This window comes from Lithobates pipiens, unplaced genomic scaffold (assembly GCF_037356315.1).
Source record: "Lithobates pipiens isolate NorthernLeopardFrog02 unplaced genomic scaffold, aLitPip1_a1.2 Scaffold_28, whole genome shotgun sequence".
NCBI classification, from domain to species: domain Eukaryota; kingdom Metazoa; phylum Chordata; class Amphibia; order Anura; family Ranidae; genus Lithobates; species Lithobates pipiens.
In genome coordinates, this window is record NW_027507789.1 from 194,326,269 (window position 1) to 194,344,603 (window position 18,335).

Consider the following 18,335-nt stretch of genomic DNA (forward strand, 5'->3'; position numbering starts at 1 on the left):
GCAGCAGAAGGGCAGCAGTCAAGTATAATATCCTTTCTATATTTGGAAGAAAGAATATTATACATGTACAAGCCTATTACTGTACCACTGATACCAGTCCTGAAAAGAACCTTTGTGGAACTAATAATAACAGCAAGTCTTTAAAATTACCCTCACTGCCTGACAACACTGCTTCCTTCCTGTCCCTATACAAATTGGCAAAAAAAGAGAACGATTAGTGGTTACTGGAACAGCTCTTTTGTGGACCTTGATAGTAACAGCTAATGATGATGATGATGATGATGATGATGAAAGACTAATCTGGCTGTCCCTGTAGCATACACCGTCCTTTCCCTTTCTCTAAACTAACAAAAGACACTCAGGCTGCTGCAAGAATCAGCAGCACAGCAAACCTATCAACACCTAACACCTATACCAGTCCTGAAAAGAACTTTTGTGTACCAAATAGCTAGTGGTTTATCTCTCCCTACTCCACACAGGAACCTGTCCCTATCTTAACAGAAGAAAGAATGTAAAATGGCCACCGGATCGGGTGTATTTATAGGTTAGGGGGAATGTACAAGTGTCCATGTGCTGTCATGTCTCAATTGGCTGTCCTGTATCACATGATAAACGTGTCACCAAAGGTTAAAGTTCTTGTATACATTAAACACGTAAGTCCGCCGCGGCGAACGACGGAAAAAGGCGTTCGAACGTGCGGACCGCGAATGTCGGAAATTCGCCGCGAAACGACCGCCGGGCGAACCGTTCGGCCATCACTAATGATGACACTGTAACCTCTGCAAACCAATCGCAATAGCTGCCTGATCTGATTCAGTAAACTGATTTTGAGTCTAGCTGTTATTTATTGTATGTCTCAGAGCAGGTGGAGAGCAAAACTGCATGGGAGGGCCCCAAGAAAAGTTTTGCCCAGGGTCCAATCAATATTAACCACTTGAGAGCCGCACTACATCTATTGACGTCATGGAGTTTCGCTGGTTATATCTAAATGATGCCCGAGTCCACAGACATCATTCAGATATTGCCGTTTTCAGCCACTTGATCGTTCTTATGGGCGGCAGGAGGGGACGCCCCTCCCGCCGCCCTCCGGTGCTTCTACCGACTCACCGTTTCCATCGGTGAGTCGGTCACAGGATCCGCCGGCCCCAGCATGTGATCATAGAGATTTCCGGCGGACTAGATTGTCCCCGGAGTCTCTATGATCGTTCGGAGGCCGGGCACGATGTTATGACGTCACGCCCGGCCTCGGTATTCAAATTAACGGCGCCGATCTGGCTAGGAAGCCATGATCGTTTTTTTTTTTTTTTTTTTTTTTTTATTCTTCCCAGCCTAGAGGTGAGATATGGGTTCTTATTGACCCCATATTTCACTGTAAATAGGTCCGATCGTGCCATATTCCTATTACAAGGGATGTTTACATTCCTTGTAATAGGAATAAAAGTCATCAATTTTTTTATATATTTTTTTTAAGTGTAAAACTAAAAAAATAAAAATAAAATTAACAATAAAAAAAAAAAATTTTTAAGCGCCCCTGTCCCCGTGAGCTCGCACACAGAAGCGAACGCATACGTAAGTCCCGCCCACATATGAAAACGGTGTTCAAACCACACATGTGAGGTATCGCCGCGAACGTTAGAGCGAGAGCAATAATTCTAGCCCTAGACCCCCTCTGTAACCCAAAACATGTAACCAGTAAAAAAAATTAAAGCGTCGCCTATGGGGATTTTTAAATACCAAAGTTTGCCGCCATTCCACGAGCGCGTGCAATTTTGAAGCGTGACATGTTGGGTATCTATTTACTCGGCGTATCCTCCTCTTTCACATTATGCAAAAAAATTGGGCTAACTTTACTGTTTTTTTTTTTTTTTTTTAAGCATGAAACAGTTTTTTTTCTGAAAAAAACGCGTTCGAAAAATTGCTGCGCAAATATCGTGCGAGATAAAAAGTTGCAATGACCGCCATTGTATTCTCTAGGGTCTTTGCTAAAAAAACATATATAATGTTTGGGGGTTCTATGTAATTTTCTAGCAAAAAAAATTAGGAATTTTACATGTAGGAGAGAAATGTCAGAATTGGCCTGGGTCTGAAGTGGTTAAAGACGGCCCTGCATATACTAGGGCCAATTTTAAATGATTGACTATTTCTGATCTAAAATAAGATAGCCAAGCCCCCTTACACCTAACGCCCTCATCCTAATCTAGTAATGCTTCCATACCGGCAGTCAGCACGAACAACCATAAAATAGCCTAAGGTTCTAGAAAAAAAAAAACACCAAAATGTTCATTAGAAAAATGACATTTACTATATCTCACCTTCCCAGCATTATTCTATCTCTGCACCAGACAGCTGTTCAGACAGGTAGAGGCAGCTGCAACAAACATTCCATTTTGGTTCACATCAAACCTGATCTGCTGCTTTGAATAAAACGGACTATTGTTCTTGGCGTAGGATTAAAAAACACATTAATAGCAAAGGGATTTAAATGTTTTTGCAGTAAAAAGGTCTTTAGGAACAGAGCCTAGAACCCAAACATGCTTTTCTTTTCCAAATGAAAGAAAGCCACCACGGGTAATCATCGCAGGAAGCCAGCCTTCAGGAGGTCTTGTACATATGGATGAAAGTATCAAGCCTTACAAAGCTGCCAAAATCCTTGAAAGTGCGTTTTGGTGGTGCGCCAGCCCCTGCCTGTCAGGACATTAGATATGGGGGTGCAAGGGGGCAGGACAATTTACAAAATTGGAGGGGGAGGCGGTCTTACACAAAGGGGGGCACCGGACTGCAATTACTTATTAACTCTGATTCCTACTCCTACTACTGTGGGCAGTATTAAATCTTAACAAGTGCTAAAATGAATGTCACCGCCTAGGACAGATATTTTAAGTAATATAATCATCTGTGAAAATTCTAACTTGTGGAACTTGGTAGAACCAACCAGATCCCCACCAGCACCATCTGGGTAGGACTACACCTGTACTTAAGTGGGACAATAGACATCTGTTCATATCACTGCTGCCCTCCCTATACAAGTCTATGGGAATGCAAAAGCAGTTTTAGTCAAGCCTGAGGTCCGAAGGAGGTCAACGGCACAAGTCAATGAATTCTAAACCATCTCAGAAGCATCCCAAACTGAAAGGCCAGCTGCATTTACCCATCAAGACAAGCCCATTCACATAGACCCTAAAGCAGTTTCACCAGCTTTACATAATCCCAGGTTTTTCAGGGTTTTTGCATGGGAGTGAAGCCTCTGAACCTGGCAATCCAGGCTGGGCACACATCTTCTCATGGTCCACCATTTGTGGTTTAGTGGGCTGTGCAATAATATGAGAAAACGCTGCTTTTTTAAAAGATCCAACCTTGATGTTGGAATACATACTGAGCCAACTGTAGGGGTATTGAAAGCTACGGAATACTATATTTTGCGCACCGTTTCCGCACCTTGCACTGCCTTAAAGCAAACCACTCACCTGATTTTAAACTTGTCCATTAAAGATCACCAACTAACCCACCTATGATCACTTTCTTCCTGTTCTCCTTTTGCTCATTCCTCCATTGCAGCCCTCACAAAACACCTGAGGTTTCAGTTATTGAAGAGCACCTGACCTTTTTGCACAGTGGCCAATTGGCAGGCCCAAACACCGTCACATGACAGAAGGGGTGAGTACGCTCTGTCACCATCCAATACTGAATATATACAAGGTCTCCATCATTCTCTTGTGTCACCCTCCAATCTTGATTTCCCAAAGCTTAGGCCTCAAGTCATGAAAGTGCAACCAAGATCAGAGGGGCCCATAGAATAGAATAGAATAGGCTTTTCTTGGACCTGTGGTTTCGGTTTTAAACTGGGAGATTTACAGTTACATAGTTACATAGTTAGTAAGGTTGAATAAAGACCATTCAGTTCAACCTGAGAGTGTCTACAATTGTCCCTATCCCTGTACATTGCACACTCACATCAGTCCCTACCCTCAAGGAGCCCACAATGCAAGGTCCCCCTTCATATGCTAGGGCCAATTTTGGTCAGAAGCCAATTAACCTTCTTGCATGTCTTTGGAGTGTGGGAGGAAACTGGAGTACCCAGAGGAAACCCACGCAGGCACAGGGAGAACATGCAAACTCCAGGCAGGTAGTGTCGTGGTTGGGATTTGAACCAGCGAGGTGAGAGTGCTAACCACTACACCACTGTGCTGCCCACAGTTATACATGTAAAATGTCTGACAGGTTCACTTTAATAAATGATTGAGCCACAGATGAATTTTCTGCCTCCACTACATGGAGCAGCTCCTGTATAATGCAGAAGATCACCATTATAATATGTCAGGCCTTCTCACCTCATAGGCCTTCCGATGTCCAGGAGCCGACTCGCAATTAAGGGATTCATCACCAGCCAGGTCAATGGCCACAACGGTGTTGTTGTGATATTTCTTACAAAGCTCCACCACTTCTAACGACCAGTCTGTTCATCAGAAAGCAAAGATGACATTTAGATTATGTATATGTATTGTCTACACAGTGCCAGATGCGGCACATAAGAGCCTAAACACTGCAAGAAGGAAATATATCACAGGGGTGTTAACAAAAATGTCTGCCTTAAAGGGTCCGTCCGTTCAGAACTCATATTTTGGTTATGTGTGGATGCTTTTTGAGTTGGATCATTTTATACTTTAGCTTTTTCACACTCAGTGGTTTTACTAATGTAAAAGTCATAGTTCAACATAAGAGTGGGAATATAACAAGGTGACCAAAGAGGGCAGAGCTGGGAACTCACGAGGACGAGGAGAGCTCGCCCCACTACTAAGTGGCTTAAGTCAACAACATTGAATGCAAATGCAATTCGCAGTTGGGTATTCTAGTCCCTTAAAAATTACAAAATGATAAGCGGACCAAATTTAAGACTTAGAGATAAACTCCACATACACTTTAAAGGGATAACTTGCATTTGAACCATCCATTCATGTAACACTGATGTATATTTTGGTAAATTACCCCCCGCCCCCCTACAGGGTGATTTTGGTTCCAATAGTCATACACATGCAAAAAATAAACAAATAAAATATTTATATTTATATATATATATATATACATACATACATACATACATACATACATACATACACACACACACATATATGACCAGTTGATATCACAGCTGAGCAAGACTGAACTAGTCCCTTCAAGCAGCAGGAGCTTGGCTAATTAATCACAATCAATTTCTTGTAAAATGTGGTCACTGAAGCTGTGCCTACATCAGCAACTATTCAGCAATAAAAAGCCATTACCAGTACCATGAATTCTAATTAGCATAGTTACATGATAATACAAAGCAAAATATATAACAAAAAGAAAGAGCCCACAGAGAATTTAGCGCAGGGTTGTCAAACTCAATTTCATTGTGGACCACATCAGCTATATGGTTGCCTTTAAAGGGCCAGTTGTATCTGGGGTGCACTACATACAGAGTTCAGGAGTTTGCTACATACCAAGTGTAGAGTTCCGGAGTGCGTTACATACAGAGTGCAGGGGCACGCCTTGTACAGAGTGCAGTTCCAGGGGTGCCGTTTGCACAGAGTTCAGGGGTGTGCTACATACAGGGTTCAGGAGTGCGTCACGTACAGAGTGCAGAGTCTAGGTGTGCCCTCTGTACAGAATGCAGAGTTCAAAAGTACACGACATACAGAGTTTATGGGTGCGCTATGTATAGACTGCAGTTCCAGGGGTGCACTACATACAGAGTAGGTTTAGGGGTGCGCCACGTCCAGAGTGCACAGTTTAGGAGTACACAACAAACAATGTGCAGGGTTTAGGGGGGCCTTGAAGGGAAATCATTCTTCCTCTGGAGAGCTGTTCCCGCAGTTAGCGTATGCAATTATCTGTATTCAGGAGCCACTGAGAGCAAAGCTGTCCCTTGTAAACAAAGAAGGCTTCTGTCTTTACAAGAGACAGCGAGTAGCCAAGGACAAGAGCCAGAGGTGGTGGAATGGAGCTCCACCACGTTTTGGCTGCAAAACTGGGAGAGAGGGTCACATGACAAGGCCTGGACGGCCGAATTCAGCCTACTGGCCTTGTGTTTGACATACGTGATGTAGAGAGTCGGAGCAATGGGAAAAGGAGAGAATGTGAGGTTTATCAACTGGCAAGTTTTCTTCATTCAAGGTAAAGCAGTAATAAAACATAAAAATGTAATGTACTGCAGCTTACCAGGCACATCAAATGAAAATAAAGTAAAAAGCCTAAAAAAAGAAAACAAATGCAGCCATTTTAGGATTGGCAAGCGGAGATGTATACAATATTTGGGTTTGATATCACTTCAAGATGATCCTTGAAACAGTCCACTGACAAATCAGGTAGTTGATAATGGAACACTACGTGAGGAGTTTTGGTTTTAATGAAAAGACCAGAAACATGCTAACACGAGTCACTGCAAATCACGTTTTGGCTTTATGATTCCTAGCTGAATACTGTGGGGATGATGGAAATATTTTAGGGACTAAAACAACATCTGTTTTTGACAGCAATGTGGATGGAAATCCCTCCTGATGCACAGATGGAATTTATGGGCCCCCATCCTGAAAAATATTTAACTATATGAAGTTATCACAGATGTGTGTGGTGAAGGAAGGAGGTTACAATCTACATTTCATGGTGATTCAGAATATATAATGGGTTATAAAAATAAACAATATTGTTACTGTGTGACCGCTGCCGAGTCTGCAAGTGATTTCCCCTCACTTCCTCAGCATGTGACTAGAGGAGCATTGCTGTAACTTGGACATCCTGGTCCCCTGCTCTGGGGTGTATCCTCCAAATATTTCTACAGAGCCTGGACTATGGCATGGTGACATTATCAGGGTCAAAAGCAGTCACAAATGACTTTTGAAGGTGTCAACTGTAAACCCAGAACCTGCAAGTGGAATTTTATGGCACAATTGGTACTTGAAAGTCCCTAAAGTCAATTGCGTGGAGCTACCAGAAAAAGGGTGCACCAACAGGGGGGCTGCCAAGATAAGGGGTGTACCGATAGTAGACCTTACCTGGTGTGCTGACACTTGGCCTGTCAAGACAAGGGCTCACAAACTGTGGGCATGCAAGGAAAAGGTGTGCCAACAGTGGGACTTGCAGGACAAGGGTGTGCTAAGAATGGGCCCGCCAGGACAAAAAAGTGTGCCAACAGTGGGCCTGCCAAGACAAGGGTGGTTCTGTAAGGACAAGGGAGCCCAAGTTGGATTTACACATGTGCTTCTGACACTTCCTTTGGGAGAACCAAAGATACTTACTAGACATGTGTAATTCGTTGAGTTTGTTTAACTGATTTAATTCGGAAATACCCAAATTAACAAAAACCCGTTTAACACATTTTTCCAAATATTCGTAAATTTGAATATTCCGAAATCAAAATAAAAATTCAAAAATCTGAAATAACTAATAATAACGAATGCCATATCTAAACTAATGGAACTTATTAATAATAATAAAACGTTTTTATGATTATTAATTTTGTTTAGATGCGACCTTCGTTATTTCAGAGAATTCATAACTTCGGATAAATTCATATGTGTTCGGTTTAAACAGTCAAATTTGAAAGGAAATTCAAATACTTATAATTTGATAGTTATTATTAGTTTGTTATTCTTTCGAATTTTCTTTCTTATTTTCAAATTTTTGCAATTTACGAATTGCGATCATAATGAATAACCAGAAAAAGGAAATCTAAAACAAAAACAAATTAAACGAAAACGAGCAAACATTCCCATAGTAAGTCTATGGGAATGTTTGACCATTCTTCCAGAAGCGCATTTGTGAGGTCAGGCACTGATGTTGGAGGAGAAGGCCTGACTTGCAGTCTCCACTCTCATTCATCCCAAAGGTGTTCTATCAGGTTGAGATCAGAACTCTGTGCAGGCCAATCAAGTTCCTCCAACCCAAACTTGCTCATCCATGTCTTTATGGACCTTGCTTTGTGCACTGGTCCAAATCATTTGGGGGAGGGGGGATTATGGTGTGGGGGTTGTTTTTCAGGGGTTGGGCTTGGCCCCCTAGTTCCAGTGAAGGGAACTCTTAAGGCGTCAGCATACCAAGACATTTTGGACAATTTCATGCTCCCAACTTTGTGGAAATAGTTTGGGGATGACCCCTTCCTGTTCCAACATAACTGAGCCACCAGTGCACAAAGCAAGGTCCATAAAGACATGGATGAGCAAGTTTGGGGTGGAGGAACTTGACTGGCCTGCACAAAGTCCTGATCTCAACCCTATAAAACACCTTTGGGATCAATTAGAGTGGAGACTGGTGCCAGGCCTTCTTGTCCAACATCAGTGCCTGACCTCACAAATGTGCTTCTGGAAGAATGGTCAAACATTCCCATAGACCAGTGATGGCGAACCTTGGCACCCCAGATGTTTTGGAACTACATTTCCCATGATGCTCCACTACACTGCAGAGTGCCAGAGCATCATGGGAAATGTAGTTCCAAAACATCTGGGGTGCCAAGGTTCGCCATCACTGCCATAGACACACTCCTAAACCTTGTGGACAGCCTTCCCAGAAGAGCTGAAGCTGTTATAGCTGCAAAGGGTGGGCCAACTCAATATTAATCCCTACAGACTAAGACTGGGATGCCATTACAGTTCATGTGCGTGTAAAAGCAGGCGTCGCAATACTTTTTACAATATAGTGTATCTCTTAGTACGGGTGCCCTTTAACATTAAAGAAATGTTGTATGCACTACAGTCTGACATGCTAACAGCCTGTGATACACAATACTTACCTACACTGCACTACTACTTGAATGTCTGCTTGCGCTCAAAGAGGTGCTACTTGTGGCTATGGGGAACATGTGAAAATCCCCCCCCCCCCCCCCCCAACCACTTGCCCTCTGCAATTCAGTGTTCCCTGATTGCGCAGCCTAAACAAAAGGGGCAGGGGGAGGGATCAGTGCTTATCATTATGCAAATAGTGACTTTTAGAAAGGCAGCATTTACTTAAGATTTCTGGGGCCCTACAGTGGGAAGAGAGATCAAGGTGCATGTAGACACCTTAAGTGTGTATATAGGCATCTTCCAAGGTTACTAAACCTTGAGTAGAGATTTAAAGTCGAAGCTTTGTCACACCATAAAATCTGCTCGGTGCTCAAGACCAAATTACAGACTTGGAAAGATATTTTTAACTAGTGCAGCACATCTAATAATGGCATGGAATTTATTACCACTCCCCTGGGGTTGAAAGCCTCTTGCCACCATTTGCATAGGTGATAACACCTCCTCTAGTCAATACAAATATCACAGCTATCAATTGTTTCAGTAGTGGAGTGGACATGCGTTCAGGGTCACAGTGAGACCCTTACTGGACCACGGGCCCAGGAGTAGTTGATTCAAGTCTACTATAGATAAAGTGAGACCTGGAGGAGAAAATGGACGGAAGGGCTGCATGACTAGGGGAGGAACAGGATCAGGAAACAGTCAGCTAGGTCAGTATGGAGGGTAGGGGTGGAGACCTTCCCTGATTGGAGGCAGATGTTGAAAGGTGCAGGGTCCAGAGGTGAGGGTCTTGTGGAGGGGGGTTTTCCTTAGCATTCCAAGGAGTCAGGAAAAGTGACAACTTCCCACCCTCCCGCCCTGATGTTAGGGGTTACAGCATTGGACAGGTAGTGGTGGTATTTGTGTGATTGAGTTTTAAAAATAAATATATTTATATTTATTTTTTATATATATAAAAAAAAAATTCTAAAGAAAAAAAGAGAAAACTAAATACATAAATAAATGATAAAAATGTATAGGAGTATAATTTCTTGACTGTTGTATATTGCTCAATTTTGTCACAGCAGTTGGCGGGTCAAGGGGTATTTGGGGGACAGTGAGAAATTACAAGATTACAGAATTAGAGGGGCCTATCTAAGGTATGGCACTTCCACCTGGTTAGCGGTGATTCTCCCAGGAGCTAGGTCCCCTTGGGGAGGGGAATATGGAAGCATGTCTGATGTCGGAAAGTCTTTGAGCCGGTTGGGGCACGACTGACATAGACCATTCCAGTTAAAATTGTGCCTTAAAGACACCCAAAGACCTCTTGTTGTTGGGCATTACTTTGTTGAATTTGCACTTACAGGTATGTTTTACCTGATGGCTGCTGTGGCCATATAAAACCCATGTCACTCAGTCCGTGTCTTTCTTTTAATTGTAAGGACCAAGGTTTATGAATACTTTAGTCATGCTTAGCTACTACAACAGTGATGTGGTGATGGACGCTACAGTAATCCAAAGTCTGGTACACAGCTGGCTACCGTAAGGGGGCTTTATAATGTTAGGGATGGGTCAATATGGCTTACTGTGATAACCTTCAGAATGATTGCAGAAGAAACTGCAAGTGGGGTGCTCCAGGATCTGCATACCGAAAACCATGTTAAGTTCTTCTGGAATGTGTGGTTGGGGGGGACAACTGCACCAGGACTCGTGACTGCATATTAGCTTTTCGGGATGACTTAAAGTGGAAGTAAACTCCCCTATCGTTTTCAGCCAAGGAAGCTGCCATCTTTGCCTCTGTTTAATCTTCAACTGCTATGGTGCTGCACATGCGATTCGTTATGACACCAGCCATTGGATGGTTTGATAGTTTGGCTGAGAGCACAGCCAATGTGCAGTTAGCATTCCCCGCATGCCTTTTTTTTTTTTTTTAACTGTTTAAATCAATGGGTTTACTTCCACTTTAAGACAGTGGTTCTCAACCTCAGGCCTCAAGTACCCCCAACGGGCCATGTTTGCAGGTTTTCCTTCATCTTGCACAGGTGCTTTAAATCAGTCAGTAGCTTGGTATTTTGGATCGCTATTTTAGCGAGGAAAAATTCCCAAAACATGGCCTTTGGAGTTACTTGAGGACTGAGGTTGAAAACCACTGACTTAAGAGACTCCAACACAACATGCAGCTTAGATATGCAGCTCATACACAAGAGGAGAGGGGGGTAGAATCAACCTGAAGTGAGAGTAGGAATTCACCAAAACATTTCATAAATGGTTCCAGGCTGTTCCTTGATATTGGTGCACTATTCCTAACAACCACAGAAGTAAAAGAATTGCCCAACAACTCCCACTCTTGCATATAAACAAAAGACCTGCCCATCAGTTATCATCTGTACAGAGGCCAAAAGTCGCATCTCACCAAACTGACTCACACTGGCATCAGAGGAGCAGATAAAGCCAGAGAGATTTACACAGCGCAGTGAGTCATCTCTATACATCCTCGTGGGATCAACTGAAACCATCACATACCCACACCTAAAAATCTATCTCCAACCATTTCTGCAGCCAACGCGGTTTCTGCCAAAAGAAGTTTTAATAACTCGGACATGCAAATCGTTCATATGGAAGACTCCACAATTAATTATAAAGACTAAATAATCAAAATCTTGCACATCCAGGGCAGGTTCTTGTTAACTGCTTGCAGATGTGATATGGAGATCATTCCAATAAAAGATCTTTTTATAAACATGTATGCTTGGATCAGTCAAACGTGGCTGTTTATGCCTATGGAAGAAGAAAAAGGTCTGGAGTGCCCATAGACATATAATCACTTCCCCAATATGACCAAATGCATGTACATGCCCATGGATTAGAAAAAGATGGAGTTGGGTTATCAGCGGAGACCATAGTGATTTGCACAAGGAATCCAACGGATCTGATTGTTTTTGTTTCTTCTCCTGAGATTTGTAAGAGTTGGTCTGGGCTTGTATATGCCCGCGGTTAAGGAAAAGGTAGAGTTTATCAGGGAAGACAAGAGTAATTTGCCCAAGAAATCCAACTTATCTGATGGTTTGTCCTGGGGAAGAATGTCTGGAGTGCTCACAGACATATAATCACTTCCCAATATGACCATAGAATGTACATGCCATTATATGCCTACGGAAGCCAGAGTTGGGTTATCGGGGATGGCAAGAGCGATTTGCCAGGGGAATCCAACTCATCTGATTGTTTTTTCTCCTGAAATCCATCAGAGAATGTCTGAAGTGCTCACGCTAGAAAAACAGACTGCCTTGTTAAGGGGTCTTTGCTATCAACAGCTCTTCATATAAATATTACCATAGTTCCACATGTACAAATGGTTAATTAGGACCATGAAAGATGATATTATTAAAAATAATTTAAAAGTAAGACAGACCTGTCCGCTTGCCTTACTGAGTATTTTAAGCTTAACACTGGCACCGTCTCCGAGCCTTCGACCCTGTGGGAGGCACATAAACCTGTGCTCAGGGGGCATTGTATTGCAATAAGCTCCCGACTCAAGAGATGCCACACACCAGCGAGCCTTGGCTCTTCTCAGGCTTCGCAAAGCCGAAGACCGTTTGTTCTCTTCTCCCACGGTGTCGGGGCTCAGGAATGTTGTCTACTTACGCAACCACCTTAGATCACTTGATATGCAGAAAATGGATAAATCCCTCCTATGGTCTAAACAGAAATTTTACAAGTACTCTAACAAGCCCCACAGGATACTAGTAAACAAACTTAAACCTAGGCCCTTCCAAGCATATCCTGATTCCCTTAAACAACCTGATGGTTCCCCCTCTTATTGCCCTCTTACAATGTCCAAAATATTTGGCCAATTCTACCATAAGCTGTATAACTGCTTACTCACTGATGATCAATACGCTTTCACCCAGGAGAAATTTAACTCCTTCATGGAATCGTTGCCCCTTCCCAAGCTCTCTCCTGACCATCTCCCATCCCTGAACTCCGCTATCTCCCCTGAGGAATTGGCAGAGGTGGTGGAGAATCTTCCCAACCAAAAAGCCCCTGGCCCTGATGGTCTACCATATTCCTACTACAAAACCTTTCTTCCGATTCTGAGTCCACACCTACTCTCCCTATTCTCCTCCTTACTGAAAGGCACCATACCTGACCCCCAGTTTCTTCATGCCCACGTCTCTGTGATTCCGAAACTGGGTAAAGACCCCTCCCTCCCGGATAACTACAGGCCTATTGCGCTGCTAAATTCCAATTACAAAATCTTCACCAACATCTTGGCGAATAGGTTATCCCGTTTAATACCACAGCTCATCCACAAAGACCAAGTAGGTTTTGTATTGGCTAGACATGCAGGGGACAATACCAGACGTACTGTAGATTTGATTGACTTACTAAATAAAACGAATCGCCCGGCTCTAATACTGAGCCTTGACGCTCAAAAGGCGTTCGATAGACTCAGCTGGCCATTTATGTTTGCCACGCTCTCTCACTTTGGCATTGAAGGTCCCTTTATCGATGCCCTAAGGGAATTGTATTCCAGACCCTCTTCACAAGTCCAGCTATCCTCCTACCTATCACCTTCTTTCTCCCTCAGTAATGGCACTAGGCAGGGCTGTCCGTTGTCCCCTTTGCTCTTTATTCTCTGTTTGGAACCTCTGGCAGCTGCTATTCGTAGTCATCCTGATATTCGAGGGGTGACACTACGCCAGAGTATAAATTGTCTCTATATGCTGACGATATTCTGCTGACCTTGACCAGACCCCACACCTCCCTTCCCACTCTCCATGCCCTCCTGCACCAATTTAGCTCTCTCTCTGGATATAAAATCAACACCAACAAGACGGAAGCTTTACCTATCCTTATTCCCCCTGCAGACCTTGTCCTTTTGCAGCGTAACTACACTTATCATTGGTGTACGGATTCCCTCAAATACCTAGGGGTTAACCTTACATCTTCCTACCCTAGTCTGTATCAAGCTAATTTCCCACCACTCTTTCGGGACATTGACCGACTCTTGCGACAATGGGACCCGTATCCCATTTCTCTCTTGGGTCGCATCAATGTCTTGAAGATATCTATCATGCCACGACTTTTATACCTATTTGAAACGTTACCGATCCCCGTTCCCATGTCCCAACTTAAAGCGACTCAGAGGTCCTTCCTTAATTTCATCTGGCACTATAAGGCTCACAGGATAGCTAGTTCCGTGGTGCTCACTCCCAGAGCTGGAGGTGGACTGGGGGCCCCGGACCTCCTTAAATACTATTTTGCTACACATTTGAAACCGGTCATAGTGTGGTCGCATAGAATGTCGTCCAGTGTGTGGTCTGACATTGAAATGAGTATTACTACCCCGGTCCACCCTTGCTCGATGATTTGGGCAGAGTTGGAAACTTCCATACACCAGCTTAGGAATCTTTGCCTGCGTCCCATGCTCTTTACTCTTTCTGTATGGAAGAAATGTGCCCAGCGTTTCTCCCTGGCCTCCTCATGTTCACCATTATTAAATATATTGTTTAACCCTGACATTCTGGACAGCCTGTCTTACTCGCGCATGCTCCCCTGGACACGTGCTGGTATCTTCCAGCTTCGTAATTTGGTGCACCCACTTACACATTCGCTTCTGTCCTTCGCTGACATCCAACGTAAATTTCAGGTCCCCAAAGGTCTATTTTACTCCCATCTTCAAATCAGACACTACTTTAGCTCCAAAAGCCCCACTCTTACCCTAAACAACCCTACACCTTTTGAGCTTCTTTGCTCCCAAGGCCCATACCAAACACAACTCATCTCCGAGATTTACAAATACCTACAGGCCTCTCCCTCTCTTTCTGGTCCCGGTCATCTCTATATGCACAAGTGGTCTCGGCTTCTTGGCCAGACCATTACCACCCCCCAGTGGCTGAAAATTTGGGAGGTAGCCTCTAAATCGTCTCGATGTGTAGAACAAAAAGAGACAATCTATAAAATTCTAATGTTTTGGTACAGGACCCCGAAGATCCTACATAAATACGATCTCCACATAAGTAATCGTAATTTCTGAGACTGCCTCCAAATCTACACAACTGCAAAAGATATCCTGTCATTTGAAGGCCAATACTGGTGATTTAGTGCTTTTTTTAGGTCTACTTCTACCTCCACATACACAGCTCTCTATAGGTTCAGATATGTGAACAATCTCACTGTTATTCCGCAGGTGGTTGTCACAATTATTATGACACAGCATATTGCAACAAAAGACTTGACACTGCCAATTCCACACAGTGAGATGAATTCCACCGGCCTGCCAAGAAGCCGTCAGCTCTATGACAATTTAATACATAGGGATGGCAAACATCCCTATTAAACATCTGTCCAGGATTTTACATTTCATTACATAAGTCTAAATAAATAGAACCCAGTACACCCATACACAAGGCTTAACAAGGCCATATTGCCAATAAACAATTTTATTTATATATATCTTATCGTTATAGACAAATGCATAAATGCCTAGAACAGTACATAACTGAACACTTACTCTATATCAATAAGAGTTATAGTATATACAAGGAAGTCATTTTTCTGTGTTTTTAAAGCTAAACCCTGGGATTGTTAAAAAAAAAAAAAAAAAAAACACAACTATCTCCTTTTAGTGGGACCGATGCGCCCCCCCCCCCCCCCCAACACACACACAAGGGTTAAGTCTAGGGGCAGAGGAACAGGCTGTGATATTTACTCTATCACTCGCTCCAGCACACTCCTCTTCTCTCAGATGCTCAAGGTTGTGGGGGCCCTCTTGGCCTCTTGGTCTCATGTACAATGCAGGACTAGTGGTCCCCCCAAATATAAGGGTCCTCATCAGAATTCCCCTTACATCAGGTTCCCCATTAAAATCCCCCCTTACATCAGGGTCCCCATCAGAATCCCCCCTTACATTAGGGTCTCCATCAGAATCCCCCCTTACATTAGGGTCTCCATCAGCAAAGACCAACTGATATAAATCTTCAGTTTGTAAACAGAGATACACCACTGATCCTAGGCCAGATAATATCTTAAAGCGGCTGGATGTGGCCTGTAGGCCGTAGTTTGGGGACACCTAACAAATACTTTCTGTGCCACTGATCTAGATGACACTTTGCACACGGTTCCAAACATCTACAGTATCTCACAAAAGTGAGTACACCCCTCACATTTTTGTAAATATTTTATTACATCTTTTCATGTGACAACACTGAAGAAATGACACTTTGCTACAATGTAAAGTAGTGAGTGTACAGCTTGTATAACAGTGTAAATGTGGCGTCCCCTCAAAATAACACTGGCAACAAAAGTGAGTACACCCCTAAGTGAAAATTTTCTAATTGGGCCCAAAGTGTCAATATTTTGTGTGGCCAACATTATTTTCCAGCACTGCCTTAAACCTCTTGGGCATGGAGTTCACCAGAGCTTCACAGGTTGCCACTGTAGAACTCTTCCACCCTCCAGGACGACATAACAGAGCTGGTGGATGTTAGAGACCTTGCGCTCCTCCACCTTCTGTTTGAGGATGCCCCACAGATGCTCAATAGGGTTCAGATCTGGAGACATGCTTGGCCAGTCCATTATCTTTACCCTCAGCTTCTTTAGTGGTCATCTTGGAGGTGTGTTTTGGGTCATTATGTTTGAATACTGCCCTGCGGCCCAGTCTCCGAAGGGAGGGGATCATGCTCTGCTTCATCATGTCACAGTACATGTTGGCATTCATGGTTCCCTCAATGAACTGTAGCTCCCCAGTCCCGGCAGCACTCATGCAGCCCCAGACCATGACACTCCCACAACCATGCTTGACTGTAGACAAGACACACTTGTCTTTGTACTCCTCACCTGGTTGCCGCCACACACGCTTCACAAAATCGGAACCAAATATGTTTATCTTGGTCTCATCAGACCACAGGGCATGGTTCCAGGAATCCATGTCCTTAGTCTGTTTGTCTTCAGCAAACAGGCAGGCTTTCTTGTGCATCTTTAGAAGAGGCTTCGTTCTGGGATGACAGCCATACAGACCAATTTGATGCAGTGTGCGACTTATGGTCTGAGCACTGAGAGGCTGACCCCCCCATCCCTTCAACATCTGCAGCAATGCTGGCAGCACTTATACATCTATTTCACAAAGACAACCTCTGGATATGACGATAAGCACATGCACTCAACTTCTTTGGTCACCCATGACGAGGCCTTTTCTAGGTGGAACCTGTCCTGTTAAACCACTGTATGGTCTTGGCCATCGTGCTGCAGCTCAGTTTCAGGGTCTTGGCAAGCTGTACACTCACTACTTTACATTGTAGCAAAGTGTAATTTCTTCAGTGTTGTCACATGAAAAGATATAAGAAAATATTTACAAAAATGTGAGGGGTGTACTCACTTTTGTGAGATACTGTATATTGTACAGTCAATGACCAACGTGGTCACTTGACTACATCTACCATCCTAAAAGGAATACCTGCCAGCCTTACAAGCCAATAAATGGACTGATTTTCAGCAAATCAGCTCTAGAATGACTTTCCTCTAACAACGGCCACCAGAATGGTCACGTGGAATCTATCATGACAAAGCACAACGCTGTTTACATTAGATAAGGACTCAGAAAGCTGCTTCGGTTACCTTGTTCTCTAGGGAAGGTTTTTTAGGTTAAAGACCGTGTTTACTAACAGCAGAGCGCAGTTATGGCAGAAATGTGGAATTATAACCTGCCAAAGTAAACACATAAAATAGAAGGCCTGTGTTTATACGGCATTCAGGAACCTGGATGTGCAGCCTCACGGATCTACAACCACAACATAAGGTCACAGGTCCCCGCAAACTATGCCAAGCCACCGTCCCTGTGAATTCCTGTTATTAAACAAAGTCATGACTCTTTACCTTCATGCTGGATAAGGCTTCTATTTCTAGAAGCATTTATTCAAATTTGTTCAGAAAATGTACCTGCAGGCCGTTTTTACATCATGGCCATATTTTTACAATTTTCAATAACTTAAAATCATATCTGCAGGTGCTCCCTCTAGTGGCTATGGTATGTCAGGCAGTGCAATTACATCTCTGCTGAATAAAGTTAAAATACTTCTGTGCTTTGGTGTGTTAAAAGAATAAATAATCTTTGGTGCAGTATTTCAGCAAAATGCATCCTTATATGGATAAATGGGGACAACCATCCAATGTAGATGGGTAAATGTAGCCTTATTACTATTATGGATATATGTCACGTGAAATAATTATGTCATTTGGACAGCAAGCAGTAATTGGATAAGGTTATGCGGCCTCCAGGACCCTCTACCGACAGAGCTGTTCAGGTCAGGTTGGAACACTCTTCTAAACTGGTAATAGGGCTTGTATACTATATACCTGGGCCTGGCCCCCAAATCAATTGCTCTAAACATCAATTTTTAAAAACCATTAACACACAAAGTTTGAACAAATATTTTCTTTGAAAACGTTTTACTGTTTTTTGACAAGTTTTCATTCTGTTAGTTGGGCTAAAGCAGGGGTCTCCAACCCCCGGGCCGCGGCCCGCTACCGGGCCGTAGCCCGTTTGCAGCCGGGCCGCGAAATGTGCACTGAGATGCGGCGGTGAGCAGAGCGATCACCGCTTTTCCG

General features: G+C 43.4%; 1 protein-coding gene across 1 annotated transcript in view; it reads right to left on the reverse strand.

The window, feature by feature from the left end:
- Nucleotides 1-18,335, reverse strand: part of LOC143935978 (adenosine deaminase-like) — a 116,852-nt gene that overhangs the window by 33,844 nt on the left and 64,673 nt on the right. The window contains exon 6 of the mRNA XM_077460222.1: nucleotides 4,329-4,453. Coding sequence (XP_077316348.1) covers nucleotides 4,329-4,453 — 125 coding nt within the window. The remainder of the gene's footprint in view (nucleotides 1-4,328; nucleotides 4,454-18,335) is intronic.